Source organism: Euwallacea fornicatus, chromosome 5, assembly GCF_040115645.1.
Source record: "Euwallacea fornicatus isolate EFF26 chromosome 5, ASM4011564v1, whole genome shotgun sequence".
NCBI lineage: Eukaryota > Metazoa > Arthropoda > Insecta > Coleoptera > Curculionidae > Euwallacea > Euwallacea fornicatus.
Genome location: NC_089545.1, coordinates 1,395,476 through 1,412,002, shown reverse-complemented (window position 1 = coordinate 1,412,002; position 16,527 = coordinate 1,395,476). Strand labels below are relative to the sequence as shown.

General features: G+C 38.3%; 1 protein-coding gene across 2 annotated transcripts in view; it reads right to left on the bottom strand.

The window, feature by feature from the left end:
- The window catches only part of RhoGEF3 (Rho guanine nucleotide exchange factor 3), a 104,432-nt gene that overhangs the window by 24,708 nt on the left and 63,197 nt on the right, over positions 1–16,527 (bottom strand). For both annotated transcript variants that reach the window (XM_066282253.1, XM_066282254.1), the window contains 5 exons: positions 13,699–13,804; positions 11,318–11,418; positions 9,127–9,209; positions 4,265–4,481; positions 1,106–1,208 (listed from right to left, as the gene is read on the bottom strand). In XM_066282253.1, the coding sequence (XP_066138350.1) occupies positions 1,106–1,208; positions 4,265–4,481; positions 9,127–9,209; positions 11,318–11,418; positions 13,699–13,804 (610 nt within the window). The remainder of the gene's footprint in view (positions 1–1,105; positions 1,209–4,264; positions 4,482–9,126; positions 9,210–11,317; positions 11,419–13,698; positions 13,805–16,527) is intronic.

Sequence of the window (16,527 nt, the reverse complement as noted above, 5' to 3'; positions counted from 1 at the left end):
AACATGATAAATTGTAAATTGCTGGACAGATTTCATAAACATCTTTCTAACGCCAATCGTCGTTCACCGATTCTCGAAACACTCTGTAGGTAAGGGACATCCTTAGTATCTTGAGATGATTGACTTGCCCCTTGAAGAAAGACATCGAACGCGAACTAGTACCTGTTGCAGAATCTTTGGAAAAGACCAATAAACGATTTTCATTGCTCCCTGCAGGCGTCCAGAGCCGACAAGTACGATTTTCGGATATTTATTGGTGAAATAGGTTAAACCGGTCTATTTCTACTTAAGGAACATGGAGGTATTTTTTATTCATAAACACATTAGTACAATCTTGTAAACACTTTTTGTCAACAAATATATAGATTGGTCTCTATTAAACCAGAACGCTTTACCTTAAAAATACTTCTTAGTAGCCATAAATTAATTGCGCCTTTGATTCCATTCTAATTCTGGATTAAATAGAATACGGAAGTGGGGGATTAGGAATTAAATGCATTAGCGAACATCCACCATTTCGTCCAGTAACATGAAAGATCCATTTAGGCCCCTTCAACAATAATTCACCGCCCGATCACTAACCACTTTTGACGCAATATGAAAGCACAGGAATATATATTTACAATAAGCAAGATGAGAGTAAATGGGAAATTATTACTTATAAAAAATCATCTTACCAAGCTAGTCTAGCGGCCGTCTATTGAAAATCATATACAAAAAATTAGTGATTTCAGGTACATTGTAAAATTTAAAACAAAAGGCAAAATTAAACCTTCACAAAACGTTTGTATCAAATCGACATAAGCATTGTGAATCCAGTGCAATATTCCATCTAAAAAGCCCTTTGGTACTGCTGCAAATTATTAATTAAAATTCACCGAAAAGTGATGATCGTCTCTAATTAGATCCTATGAGTTAACCAGGATATGATAATAAACTTTTCGGTAACGAACGTGTTGCAGCTTCTTGCGATAGTTTAATGAGCTTCCTAGGAATTTCGAAATGTTCCCTTAAGTATCAGTGCGCAGTAACAAAGGACACTTTCAGGATTATAAGTAGATGGCAAGTGCCATCGAGAAATAAGGGACAAAAGACGTGGTCTTACCTCGATTTGAATGCCGCTATCCCCGCTGTTGCATTTTGCATTTCTCGTCGCTTTGTCTAGTTTTTTGTGTGCCTTGTTAGAGTGCCAAACTAGCGGACCAAACCTGGAACACAGGACAGTATTACCATTAATAAGCAAAATTACGCGAAGAAAAAGCCTTTGCGCATATTTGTTGCGAAGGAACATTTTAGCTTAAACCTAAAAAGGTCTCAACACGATGGTAAATTGCAAGAACCCCATTATTTTCTATAAGTTTTTTGGAAATTCAACGTTAAGCTCCTGACTAAAAACCGAATATTTCGTTGGAAAATTTGCTTTCAATCCTCCAAGACTAATTTTACTAGCCTGAACTACCAATAATTAAAGCGTGATAACTGTGGAACCTCTTGGTCGGGAACCTAATGGAAGGACTGGCCTTAGTCTGACACCATAGACGGAACTTTTAATCACCGCCCCCCTTTCCCCAAGAAAATGCACGTAGTAGGAAAATCCGCTGGCCTGGACCGTCACCGCCCTTACAAAGGCGATACTGTTTAATGCATTAACTCCCTGAACAACCCTGGAAAAACTGTTCGGAAACTTTTTAATCGAGTAAAGGTAAAAGACGAGTGGGAACAATGCCGCCCGACTGTAATGGAGTATGACGTAATTCTGCAAACGGTTCTGCGAGGGCTTCATCATACGTAACAGGCACGGGGGACATTTGGCGTAAAAAGGGTAAACTAGACCAGAGGCAGCACTCGGAATCATCCGGAGCGGTCGCTGCTGGAATGACTGCCCAGGGCTGAAGCACTGACGATACTAGAGCCGCCACTGAATCTTAATTCAGCAGCATTAAATTCTGCATATTTAAGTTCAATCAAAATCCCAAATGATCCCACCAATCGCTGCGAGGAAATTTCGCATTAACTCTTCCTTGCGTGCATGTTGCAGCTTCAATTGCAGTGGTAGGAGATAAAGCCTGATTTTCACCAACATCACGTTTACATATTTAATGAGGTTTCGCGCCCCAAATTCTCTGACATAATGCCAATTGTGGTCTATCGTTCCCTGCCTCGAAAGATTTGTTCTATTTCTGAACGTCATCACCAACGTTCAACAGACCTCCTCCAATGGAGAAGAAAGAGATGTCTTCTTAAAATTTCCCCGGCAGATCGAATGAGATATATTTTATTAAATTATCGTTAAACGAAATTACCTAAGGAAAACGCCTTTGCGCATAAAAGCTGCAGCTTACTATCAGCAAAAAAAAAGTTTAGACGTAAACTTGCTTTTGGAAGTTGCTGGTTTCGGGCGGCATAATCACTAAATCAGCAGTTTTATCCCCACAGGTAATGCCGAGCTTTTGTAACCATGCCGGGGCTTATTAGAATGATGGCCTTGTTTAAAAAGTTTTAGGTACAGCCCCCATTGCCGCCCAAATTAATCTTTTAGGTAAACGACGGGAGACTTGAACTAGGTCGGCGGTGGTGTATTCAAATGGGGCTTAAAAGCCAGTTTACTGTAGCCTCCAGCACCTGCACGTTTATTCTCGAATAGTCGGGCCATGGTACAAATGATGTCACTTGGGCTCTATGCCAGGCAGTTACATTAAGGCCAGTTTACACCCCGACGTTTCAACACGAATTTCCTTTATGATTTGATAAATGAACTGAGCCTATACAGGGGGACTCAGAACTATGGGAGCAGGCTTTTAGAGATTATTCAGTGGAACAATCGAAGTTGTTTGCGACTAAGAACCCAAATGTCCGAAAATGTCTCCCTACGACACTACGACCTTATGATGCTTTGAGACAGGTTTGTGCAAAAATGTGTTTTATCGAGTTTTACTACGTTCCATTTTAATTGATTTGTACAAAATAACATTACAGTAATTGTTCAAAATGTCGTCCTTGAACTTGAGTGGATCTGTTTAAACGTCGTTCGCGGTCTTGTTCTACTCCACTGGCGTTTCACAAACCAAAGATTTTACATGTTCCCACTGAAAGAAATCTAAAGGTGTTAGATCGGGCGACCTAGGGGGCCACGAAACTGGACCACCTCTGCCGGTTCAATGTTGTTTAAACTCACGATCTAAATACTGAGGGATCTGAACAGAAAAGTGTGCCAGCGCCCTACTTTGTCGCGGCCATATTTGCTATCGAACATTTAATGGGGCATTTTCAAGAATATTCAGCTTGTAGAAAATACCTGAACTAAAACTCAATAAGACACGATTTTGCATATATCTGTTTTAAGGGAACATAATGCCGTAGCGCCCCAGGGAAATATTTCCGGAAATTGGTTCGTATACTGAAATGTCTTCCATTGTTGCACTGAATAATCCTACCTTCTAAATTTGGAAGTTTGATGCCATGGTTCTGAATCACCCTGAGTCAGTTGCATACGAACCGTTATCTTAGGTATCAACAAAATACTGGAAGTAAAATCTGCTTCGCGCCCCCTGAGAGTCCTAATAATACATGCATTTTACGACTAAACGCCGCATTAAAGAATGACAACTTTAAAGAGTTGAACAAAGGGCCAATAAATTACACTGCAGTTGGGTAATGCTGACTTTCATATTCAGTTTCATATTCAGCATTAATGCGGTATGTTGTGATGGGAGAGTTTTACGTCTCTTACTCCATGAGCTGACCGTAAGTTGCTACTAGTGTTACGTCTTAAAACGTAAAAGTTACGACACCAGTTATTTGTTTCAATTTCGTTGTTTTATTTTTAATTTATCATTAAATAATGTACTCAAATTTCATTTAAATTACGTGATCTACCGGAATTTCGTGGTAATTTACGGTCGTGCTGAGACCGTTCTAGGCTCAGTTTCCGCGAAACCGCTCAAAGTTTAACCCGAATAATAATTTTTTCGCTGTGACATCGGGATTGCATGCAAGTTTAGGGTTCGACCTGAGATTCCTTTCACTTTGAAAATTATTTGGGATGAATATTTCACAATTCAAATAATTTCAAATTTAATTTGCCAACTTTCCCACTGAAGAGATGGCCATAGATAATTTATTCACCTCGTGGTGAAGAAATTTCCCATCATCAAGTTGAAGTAAGTTCTATCAAAAAACCTGGAGAGGCTCAATTCTGACTTATCGCTCAGTAGCGCCCTGAACAAAACTATACTATCCATGCTAATTGAAACTGAATCCTTACCGGTATTTCTGGCTGCACTCCCTAAGAGAGTCCTTGTCAACATTGTAACGTTCCCCCGAAGAAGTTCCTGTATGTTGCGGAGAGGATTCCTCCTCTGAAGGCACCGTTTCTGAGGCAGTATCATCAGAAGCGCAACTGTCTTTGCTCAGCTTGCGCTGGGTAAAGTGCAGTGATATGGTTTTACGGAACTTTTGTAGAACACTCTCGTTACTGGTGGCTGTAAATAAAACATCACAGTTATCGCTCACAAATTGTATCCAGTTTTGGATTCAAAGTATAACCTCCCATTGAAAATAGGCTAGAGGCAAAATCGCAAACATATCTTAATTGAGTGTAAACAAAGGGGAGAAGAGTGGAAAATGAAAAAAGAGAACGTTTGTTCTACCCTTAGTTTTAACCCCCGGTTGTAGTACGCGGCTCACAAAAGAATAATTCTGACAAGAAAAATAGTTTTCAGGTAAGATAAAGGACCTTCGGGTTTAAAACGGTTGAGGAGAATAAGGGTGCTTTTTTCACAAACGTGAAAAACGTTTCTAATGTCTTATTTGTAAAGTAGATACCTATTATGGATGATATTTGCTTTGTTAGAGGAGAGTAGATCAACGTACTGACAACTTTGCATGGTAGATAATTTCCATTAAACTAACCAATGGTCTGTCTACGATTTGATGTTTATCCCCGTTTCAACTTCCCTTTCTAAAATTGCCAGGAGTTTAATCCATTGGGCTCAGCTAAGGGCGGACTGTGTGAAATCGAGTGATAAGTGCCAGAAATTGCAGTTGGCTTAAATAAATACTCCTGATTATGTTCTTGAATTGCCAACGCAAATCTCTCTGCCAACAGTTTGTGGAAATTAACTGCCTGTTAACTCGAGCAGCATCTTAATAGTCTGTCCTTTAAAGGAATAATATCGGATTCGCCTTGAAATTTATGAAATCTCTATGAAACATTAAACCCTGCTGTGTAAATATATAGTGTAATTGCGGGTGTTGTAAAGTGTTCATATCACTCAAAACGAAGGGAAACAACGCGGGTAAAAAGTGCCCCATTACCATTTTCTTTATCCGCGTCTAGTGCCACACAAGATCGAAAACGTCTCAGACTTAAAGGAACATAACTCTCATTCTTCTCCTTCCTTTTAAACTTCAACATGTTGCCACTATCACAATTTGATTTAGTGATACTCACAATTACAACGTAAACTGGAGACTCACACGAGACCGCGTTAACGAAATTGAATGTATTTCGTGGGTAACATTTGCATTAAAACGTAACACAAAACTCACATTAACGTCCTTACAAAATTGCAACGTAAGAAACATGAGGCACGTGGAGCACAATTTGGGTTTAAGATTTCTAATAAATGAATGTCATAAGCGAAAACGAGACTCATAATTTGTTGTTGCACTTCCATGTAAAGGTCGGATGGCTCGTATCGGCCAAGGACTGAGCACGGCTGTACTTCAACAGGGCCATAGGGCCACAGGTAGTACCAAATTTATGTACCTGAATCGTTATAGGCGCAGAATATTCGGTTTTTGTGGTTGCGATTAAAGAATCACCGACCCGCCCCAAAAATCGAACATTTCTACCGGGTGTGAAAGCAGCGGTTGAATTGGTAACGTGCAATTCATCATATTCATTCGTACAGGACCGAAAATCCCGCAATAAATTCGTTAAGAATTGAAGGAAATATTTTTCATGAAAATGGTGAAACACGTCAAATATTGTTTTTAGTTGTGCACAGACATGGATACAGGGTTACCCACGAAGTAGGTAAATGTACTTTTTTGTTTTTTTATCACGGAACTCCACGTATATTATGACATTTTCGACTTCTATGAGAAATTCCGAACATATTTCATGTAACATGCCCATGTCTATGTTCAACAGCTATTGGGACATTTGCGCCACATGACAATTAAAGTGGCCTGCTGGATCGCCCGACTTGACCCCCATAAACTTTTTTTATGGGACCTCTAAAACATAGGAGTTTGCATGTTTTTCTACTTCAAGGGATATAATATTAACATAATTCGACATAGGACTGTCGATAAAAGGAAAAGTGGAGGTGCCTAACGCTCGCGTTCCCACCTCGTCGGGACCTTTTTGCAACAGAAAATATGTTCAGGATCGTTTAACGTGACCAACCAACAAACACTCGTTTGGCTTTGAATGGACAGCGGTCACTGACCCTGCCACATGAACATATTCGAAACAAAATTTGTCTAAAATTCTCATTTAAACCAACATGAATTTATTGACGAGATCGATTCCCTGGTTAAAGATGACTTGAAGAACTGGCTGAAAAAATTAGCTACCTCTTTTCGAAATTTATTCTACTTCTGATGTAAAATACGTATGTAGATGGAATTCTGATTGCAAAAAACGCCTCTTACAAGAGATAGTTGAAAATAAAAGTGGATATCAACAGTCGAACAGGCACGAATGCGTAAGAAATCTAAAAGTTTTAAGGATATCTCCAATCTGGAAACTCGGGAGAAATCTTCCATCCTCTCATATTTCCGCGAAATCACTTTTCCTTATGAAATTGAAACATTTTTCGTGCGTATGGTGGGAAAAGAACCCTGCGGAGGAATAGACGTATAGTGATGTCTCCCCTTCGACGCCATAATAGTCAATTTTAGAGTCTTCCACTGCATTCCACTTTCCACGAAATCCATAAGTAGTTTCTACGTATTTTTCTTTGCATAAATTGGCAACTATCCGGTGCTCTAAAATTTAGTCGTGAGACGCTAATAGAGCAAGCAAAGGGAAATTTCGTGGAATATTTCTGTTCGTCTCACTTTCGTAAGTTCCCAAGGAATTATTATTCGTTTTAAGGGTCTGAAACTTAATAAAACCTTACGTGACAGAAATATTGATTTACTACAATTTTCAAGGGATTTTAACGAGTTTTGGTATGTTATACTGTCTTTCATGAGGTTGAATGTTTACGGGCTCGTCTGCGACGAACAGTGTCATTCCTATCATTCATAACACACACGTGTGTTAGAAATTCTTAACACAAGCCTCTGCTAGCATTTAATTTCGCAACCGCTATCTTCGTGTGTTAGGTCTCCTTTCGTAGTAGCTCGTGGAAAAATTAATATATTACTTTACGAGATTTTCCTGGAACTCATTATTGCTTTAAGGAAAGCGTTTACATCCCGAGACGAAATCTTTCGAACATAATATGTATAAAACTGCTTTCCGCCCCGACGATTGCCCGTTACCGACAACAAGTATTAAGCGTAAATTAAAGTGACTTAACGGTTAACCTGAACTTTGTTTCGGTTACGGTTGACAGAAAGCGAATTCAGGTAGTGGTATGCGCGTCTGTCTAACATATTGCTGCACTAATGCGCACTGGTGTGGACGTCTGAATTCTCCATGTGGCAGCCGTAACGCCAGCCACATGTCGAAAAGAAAAGGCTCGTAGCCGCGGCTGCGTAATTAAGCAACGCCGTGGCCACCGCCCCCTGACACCGCAATGTTGTGGGCTATAATTGGCGAGAGGGTTGTCATGGAGACATATGGCCACCGAGAGTAATGTCGTTATAACCCGCAGATCCCTCATTATTCCCTCTGACACCTTCTGGATTGCGATTTCAGCTTCAGTTATCAAATTTTCAATAGCTTTGAAGTGGCGTCTTATCCCGTTCGGCGCTAAGTCATTCCCACGCGGTAAGATCTTCAATGCAAAAATTTGCAATGCAAGTTCGTGCTTCCGTTGTCCCGTCTTTTCCCCATTTTCTTGACAAATCGATGAACGTGGTTTGTAAATGGACATAATGATTCGCTGTCTTTTATTAGCATCCTCGTTTTGTTAGGAGTGCAAGCACTGAATACTGAACGTCTGCCCTCTCGAGCTTCTAAAACTTTGAACAGAGTTGCTCCACAATTAACGTTACAAAGACCGAAAACTGGGGCATTTTTAATTTATTTCCTCTTTTCACCAGTAACTTGACGTTAAGGGGTTTTAAATTAAAATCCTTGTAAACATTATTCAAGTTAAGTGTGGATGCGGCGCCATTTTTAAGTAAAAAGCGAGCGTCTGCTTAAATCACATAGACAAAAGAACGGAAAATTACAAAATAAACGTTTTCAAGTCTTAAACTAGTGTTTTATATTTCCGTTTTATTAATAAATTTAGTACTCGCTCATCGGGGCTTTCTGGAAGAAATTTGAACAAATTTACTTTCTCCCGTGAAAAGCTCCCAAGCTGAAAGATTATCCAACCAGTTTGTTGCACGAAGGAATTTAGCTTAATGACTGGTAATCTGTTTTGTTTCGCTTTGCATGATTATACGTTTAATTATATTTAATGAATAAATTTTAGCTTGATTGAACTTTTATTTAGAAGTTTTCTCATCTCTGACGTGAACAATTTAAAAACTCTTGAAAAATCGCATTTTCCGTTTTGCATTTAGATTAGCTTTGATTAATTTGCATGGAAGGAACAAGCCGCAAAAGCCGAAAAAGCGTCAATTTCAGTACTTTAACTCTTGCTACACATGTCTCAGACCGATTCTGAGACATTAATGTCGAAAGTTTTGCAATATTTATTTTAAAGAAACGAGACGGGATGAGTTGAAGAGTTAACTTGGGCAAACTTTTCTAACCATGTCCTAATAAAATTTAGTTCCAGGTGTGTTTTAAACTGAACTGAAGTAAAATCTTAATTTTAATTAAATGTAAGGCAAACAATGTTTCGAGGGGTAATGAGCTATTTTCATTCTGGGCAAGATGAAGTTCAAAGTTGGAGAGCGATTGAATCTATATATTTCTATGTAATTATCACGGAGAAGCACTATTTGATTAACTTGAATAGGGAATTTTGCGAAGAAAATCAAACTTACCTGAAGGTGTAATTTCGTTGTGGTGCTCGGATGGAGATGTAGTGAGCGACTCGTCACTATTTTCTTCAGTTCCATGCCAGTTTCTGAAACGTTAAAGAAAAAAGCTGTTAAATTACGTACGATCTAAATAAGCGGATGCAAGTCGCTAATAATCGATTGATCACCGTTCGATAGAACTAGAACTGTTTAATTACCGTCGTTTACACGATACCTAATATGTTCTGAAAAGCTGAATCCCTGTAGAAATTTCAATTCTAAAGAAATCAGGTGAATTTAGGTTGCATTGCATTCAGGCCAGCTCTGTTTACTTTGAAATGTTAAAATAACATAACAGAGACATTCGATATGCACATATGTTGGATTTTATGGAATTTTTATTATTCCAGGAAATGGCAACGCCCCCCTTTTCCCTGCCCCTCCCCAGTCCCCTTTTGATTTTATACCCATCCATCTCTAAACAGGTACACGATCCAGACGGGTTCCTTATAGCCGATATTCCTACTGTTTATTGCTCCTATGCTGGGCGGGCCTGTTCTCACGACCGAACTTCAGGGATCGATAAATAATCGAAAAATAATATGATTTTGCTTAACGAACGAGCTTATAGAAGACATAAAATCGTTAGTACATTAGCCCAGCGAGATAATTACTAGATAGAGTTTTTTTGCTTCTGTGTCCTTTTATTCTCTCCATCACGAAATGAGTTCGGCAATGCCCCAGTTCTGCATTAAATTTCCCAATAGAAATCATCATAAAAGTTGGTGTTCCAATTATTTTTAACTTAAATCGAAATTCGAGAGTCGAAGAGTTTTTCTGCGTCCATGCGGATCGCCTTGCTGTTCAATGTAGACGAAAAAAGGACAAAATTTGACACGAAAAGCGATTCTAAAAATTAAATTAACCTTAAAATCTTCATTTAGCGATGTCAACCCTCTGCTCTTTTTCGATGTTATTCTCTCTCGATTCTCTGCCACTCAGTTTCAAAAAAAAAAAAAAATTAATTATGTATTTTTTGAACGACGGAGCCTTCTTGCTATTTTAATCTCTCCAGCAACTCTCCATCATTCCCCTCTACCTCGTCAAACTTTTGGACGCACCAAATATGATTAAAACGTTTAGGTCAAGTGCTAAGGGGAGTGTGACAATGGCAACGCCACGATTGGCGTTTGTTTCTTAAGAGGTACTCACGTCAAACTTAAGCAAAAACGCATCGCCCTTTAGTTGCGTAATATTGTAAAGTGACGTGAAATATTTCTGACAAAAGACTGCCTACGGAAATTGGAATAGTCTCTTCGCAAGCGGCGTTGCCGTGTTGAGCAGGAAAGGCTGGAAATTGGGGACTCTTGCATGAAGCTTCTACAATATTTTCAGAAATTTAGTATCGAGCCTGAACCAATGTGAGAAATTTTGTCGTGTTGTAGACTGTAATGTTTATAAATTATATTGTAACCGCTCGCATTATTTATCCATCAGTGTCATGCCTGTCGCTTGTAGATTGAGGACGAAGTATTATTCAAAGTAGTTTTAGCAAAAGAAGGAAAGTGACACCCTTAACGCTTTGTATCAAATTTCTTACTTTCTCTCAAAACGTACCTGAAACGATTTCCGTTAGGTATGTAATATATATTTCCCATTAACTAGAGTATATTTCTGCACATTACTTGGCATTTTTAATGCATCCATTACCACTTACTTGAATGCAGCGCTTTAAGAAGCAACAAAAACGGCGCAAACACCCACTTTAGTGGACTATAACACAGCCAAACCGTAATGCATGTCCTGGTTCTGTGCTAATTAGGAGAATGTCAGTTTTTTACTTCGTTTCCGTGCAAATTAATGCGATTTTCATGTAAAAGAGAGACGCTTCTTTTATCACAAAGAACGCATCAAGAAGGAGAGGTACGTGAAACTTCGCGAATTGCGCTAAAAAGGTCCCTTCCTTAAGGGTTGATTTTTACGACTGGATCGTGATTTTTCCTGTAAGTAAGTTGGTTACGCATTTGAATATTGATTTCCTTTACGCTTGAAGAAAATTGAAATGGCTGTTATTCACGTAACGGCTGATTTGGCCCCTCGTCTGCAAACCATCATTCCGTCCCCATTTGGGGACTTGACAAAAATAATAATTTCCTTCCTAATTCCGTGAACTTATAAACTATTAAAAAAACATAACTGAAAAACATAGTTTTACCTCGATTCTCGTTGATGCTCTGCCAATTGAGGTGTTGACGTAGCTCTGTTCCTTCTGATGTTGCCTAGTGGAGAACGGCCTCGACGACCCTCATGCAGAGGCTAAAAAAAATTTCAAGATTAATAGAAAAGTACATGTCTAGTGATATCAATAAATCAAAGAGGGGACGGAAAAGTACATCAAGCACGAAATAGAAGAGATGATTAAAAATGGCAAATGTATTTCCCTCGAGTGGCGAAAATGGGTAGATTCATGAAACTGGCGAAGCAATGTATCTTACCTCTTGTGTGGATAAGAGCCCTTAACTGTACCTTTTTTGGAATTGTGGAGGGAAGTATTATCTGCTCTGGCAATTTTCAGAGCCACTTTACCTAACAAATGTGGAAAGTGACATTACCGCACCCTAATTGCATTTGGCTGAACGACGCAAACCGAAATTAGGTCAAAAATCGAATGCGGTAAAGACCCTTTCGCACGTGTGAAGAACAATATTTCATCAACGAGTGCATGCGCATTAATAAAAAGAGTGACAAATAATAGTTATGCCCTATGAATGTCAATGTGAAATACCCTTAGAGAGAACCGACAGTGAGATATGCCACTTTGATTTGCGTACGGCAAAATGTTTATCATACACTTGAGGTAAACTGTTGCTGTCAGTTTGCAAATGCGTGCGGCAAGGCCATTTGTCGCGCGCTCGTAGAACAAAACGCTCATTTGGTTTAGAAACAATTTCCCCATTTGTCAATAATAAGTTGACCAAGTCAATATAAATTTGAAAACAAGTAGGAAAGTTTCTACCTAAAACTCTGGCTTGTAAGAAAAGAAGTCCCCAGGGGGAAACCTGAAACTGCTTTTAGGTGTACATTTATATCTTCTCTGACTGCTGGAAGAGTTTCTGGCTCGTTATCTAATTTAAATCACCCTTCTAACGATTTGCTTGAATGAGGTTGAAGGAGGGTTGGAAATCCTGTTATTGGCTCGCAGTACACAAACGCCTAAAATAAGGAACCATCGATGGGGTTCTGCGGGGAAAGCGAAGAGTTTTCGCATTTTTAAACTAAATTCCCCTAAGTTCCATAGAGAAATATTAGTGGAATTATTGAACGTTTTTGTATTATTTCCAGCTTTGGGGTGAAATTTAATTTCTAATTGCGAAGCACCCAATCAAAACATCCGACTCTCTAGGCGCAAAATGAACGTTTCTGTCGATTCCAAGAATGTTATTAGCTGCTTCCAGTTTTAATTTCGGTAGAGAAGTAATGGAAAATATTGAAATGTTGGTTGAGAGCGGTCTATAAGAGTAAACGCAATTTCATCGGTACGAAAGACACATTAGACACTTTGAAAATAAAAGAAAAGAAATTTTGATTTTGTATAATTACAAAGATTGAGGATTTAATTCAAAAACCGTTCGCTCTGTGAACATATTTCGGATTTCCGTTTAGACCTTCTTTGCATCTGAAGCAACTGATTTAATATTTAATTAAAATATTAAATTATGCTTTCCTAATGGATTTTCAATTGCTCTAATACAAAATTAAGCTCGTACCTAAAGTTTAAATTGAATAACAACTTGGTAATTTTAATATTATTAACAAAAAGCCATTCAAGTGAACTGATGCTAGAACTTTCTGGTCCTCTCTGACCTCATTTCCAATCTTAATTCCCTATTTTAGAGTACTTACAATCAAGTAAATGACCATTTCTCTTCTCGAAAAGCTCTCAAGATGATCATGCAATATCCCTTACACCTGCGATCCGGTGGGTGTTTGCAGTTCACTTTGCACTAGTTGTTGCCCGGAATTATTGAATGATTCGAACTTAAATTGCTTGTTCGCATACAAACTCATTTCTCTCCGCGATTTGGAATTCACGAGGAAAACCGACACGTAATGCCGCATTTATCTAATTTCCGCGGAAAAATATAATTTCATTAATCGATTGTTGTCGCTATTTATCGCTGTGCTAGATTAGGTTTTTCAGTGGTTAAAACTGTTGGTGAAATGCTTTCTAAGAGTCGATGGGTCTTATCTAGAAACGCAACGGTCCTTATATTACCCATGCAGTTGCTATTGTTAATGATTCACTAGACACGGATGCACATCATTATCATTCGTGAAATTTTTGATCAATCGACGAATACGCGTCCGCATAGACTGATTGTAAAAGCGGAACGTACTGCCTGCGTACTGTCCCATGTATTTAGGCGAGGTACGTGCCAAAAATCTCTAATGGAAAAGGACATTGTTTTAAATGTTAGCCGGCTTACATTATTAGAATACAACATGGACATGTTTCAATGCAGGAGCGTTCTAGAATCGTAAAATAGCACGAGGCGCAATTGATTTTATGTTGAGAAGGAATTTTTTAAAACTTACTGTTACTGGGGCTGTGTGAGCGATTTCGGGCGTGGGGATTTTCCTGACAATGCCCGGAGACGAGCTGAGGCTCTCAGTTCCCTGACGTCTCCAAGGAATTTGGCCACTGAAACAAAAAAAAAAAGTGTTAACCTTATGTGCCTCCTCTAGTAATTGGTAACTATCCAGAGAATTCTAAGCAGAGCCCATTTTCAGTTGCTGTTAATAATTTAACCCATTCTAACTCGTCTTGATGTCAGTTAAAAAAGTTTCCGAAATGCTATATACGGTGCGAGTGAGACGTTCCCAATCCAATTTCAGTTTTACGAAGTTAACTGCAACTTTGAAGTCTAATTTCCAGGGTATTAGCGGCTGCTTTTAAGGGAATTGGAATATCTCTATCGGTTACTACTCAAAAAATTGAATTCTTTGTGAAATGAAAATTTTCACTATTTTTTCTCGTCGACAAAGGGTTTGCCCAAAGCCCTAAGCAATCATTTACCGAGCTTGGCCGCACTAACGGCAACCACCCTTCGGGGTGCTAAAAGGTTGGAAATTTCCACCATACATCGACTCGGCAAACGCTTGATGACTGCATTGTTTTTCCGCTGGTCTGAAACATCTCGGATTATGGAAATTTAGTTAAAACACATATGTGTGGAACAAGCTGAATAGAGTGCGAAAGCAGTGAGCCGTGAATCTTTGAAAATCCCTCAACCGTATTGTTTGAAAACCTAAATTTAGGCACACCCGACCTTTGCCATTATTCTCTGGCACTGGTTTGATGAATTTTTTAAATGTCTCTTCTCTTATTCAGGGAGTTTTATTTCGGAAAAATCTTTAAACAGTTACGCATTTAGGAAATTGCTTTTGCTACAGTGGGGATGCAAAGAATGGCGAGGTTCTGTAAGTGCTGAATATTCAGCTCAGTCCCTCGACATCATTTTTTGAAATTTCGCTGATACCAGATTTGCTTATATTATAATGGAAAATTCTAATAAATGAAAATGCAGATAGCACGCACCGGAAAAGTGGATACCTGTTTTGAATATCTAAATCCGCAAATGCCCTCAGCTTAGATCAAGCAGATGCATTTAGATGGCGGATATAGGACGAATCGAAAATAATAGATCAATTAAAGTGGTCCCTCTTTATTTTAAGCACTTTCTCATCTCAAATCTACAATGCGGATATTTGCGATTAAACTTCCATACTTTAGAAAAGTACAGCAGAAAATATATCGATGGACCAAACTGCATTTGACTAAGTTTATTCCTCCGAAGTAGATTACGGTATAATTTAATTTCGTAACTAAGTAATTTAATTGTAATTAAATTTATAAAGTGCGAAAAATCGATCAGATTTCGTGGAGCAGCTCATTGAACAGGTTTGTGTCCGACAAGGGAAAATTGCGGTTAAACTATTTTAACAATCGCCCATATTTTCAGAGTATCTGCGGAATATTTGACTCCGTTTATTCTAGTGGAATAGATACTGGCAGATAAAATATAATAATTCACTGTACAGGAACACAATTATAAAATTTACGAGAGAAATGCACTCATTGATAGACTGTACCGCACAAGATAACAAATTTGAAGTGTATTATGGGTTGCCTATGGGGAGAGATTATTTGTGCCTTATTTAACTACACTATTCTATACATAGATAGATACATAGATACATACATATGTATATGTAGAATTATTACACACCAATTTATTATCAATAATAATCTTGAAATAAATATATAAATCTGCGAGAGAAAATTAAGGTCGGAAATGTGTAAACAGGGACTAAGCCGTGTTACGGATTATCGATATTTAAGGATACTTTGCAGTCTATCCGACTACGTTTATTTCGTTGACTTAGATTCCATTCGGATCTGAACAGAAATGAAATAAAAAGAAACAAATACACAATTTACGAGAGAAACGTGTTCGTTAAACAACAGATTGAACAGTTTTGTTCAATATTCGGCACCAGTGATACGGGGTTAAAACCTGTTAAAGATTTTGGCGTATTCAACCCATTCGTTTTGAGGAAAATTCATCTTCGAAACAATATTATTCGTGTGTTCTTAATAGCGGGTGTTCTCAAATGTAGAATTTAGATTACCGTCAAGAAGATCCAGAAAATGTGGCTTCGTTCGTCTTCTGGAGTTATTGAAAATTGTTCCTCTTCAGAAAAATGTTTGGATATTTGAACGTTAAAAAGACTAGAACAATAGGTAAACTTTTATGTAGAAAATAGAAAAATATAACTATTAAACAATAGATTTATTTGAAAGTGCACTGTTGGTAGACGTAGCAACTTTGTGGCAACTTTTGCTCATAGTCTCAGGCAAGTTATGCAGGACGTTGGTAATATTTTAGCCAGAAATAACATATGCTACGTAACACGTTTCATAATAAAAGCATAATACACACGTTGAGTTTATTTTTTGGAGGCAATAAAAATTAAAATCCAAAATCATCCGAAGGAAGAGCGGATATCACACAGACGAGTTAGGATTGCTTGGCATAGTGTCAGGTCATTCAGCACTAGAGTTTGATGGAGCGTCCATCTCCGAATATAAATAATGATTTCTCGACTAATTCCACGTTCGCAAAGCAAGAATTCTTACGGCGACACATTTTTTATATCTTCAGACCAACAAGGGCCTAGAATTATCTAACATCCTCATGAAAAATTATCATAAAGTAACATGAGGATGTTGAGAATGCAGCATCCTACGCATAAACGGAGATGAGCCAACTTGGATAAGTGAATAATGAAGGAACTAACATTAATCATTTAAGGGCCTGCTACAGACAAAGCCCCATATTTGGTGCTTGTTTTGTGATCGAT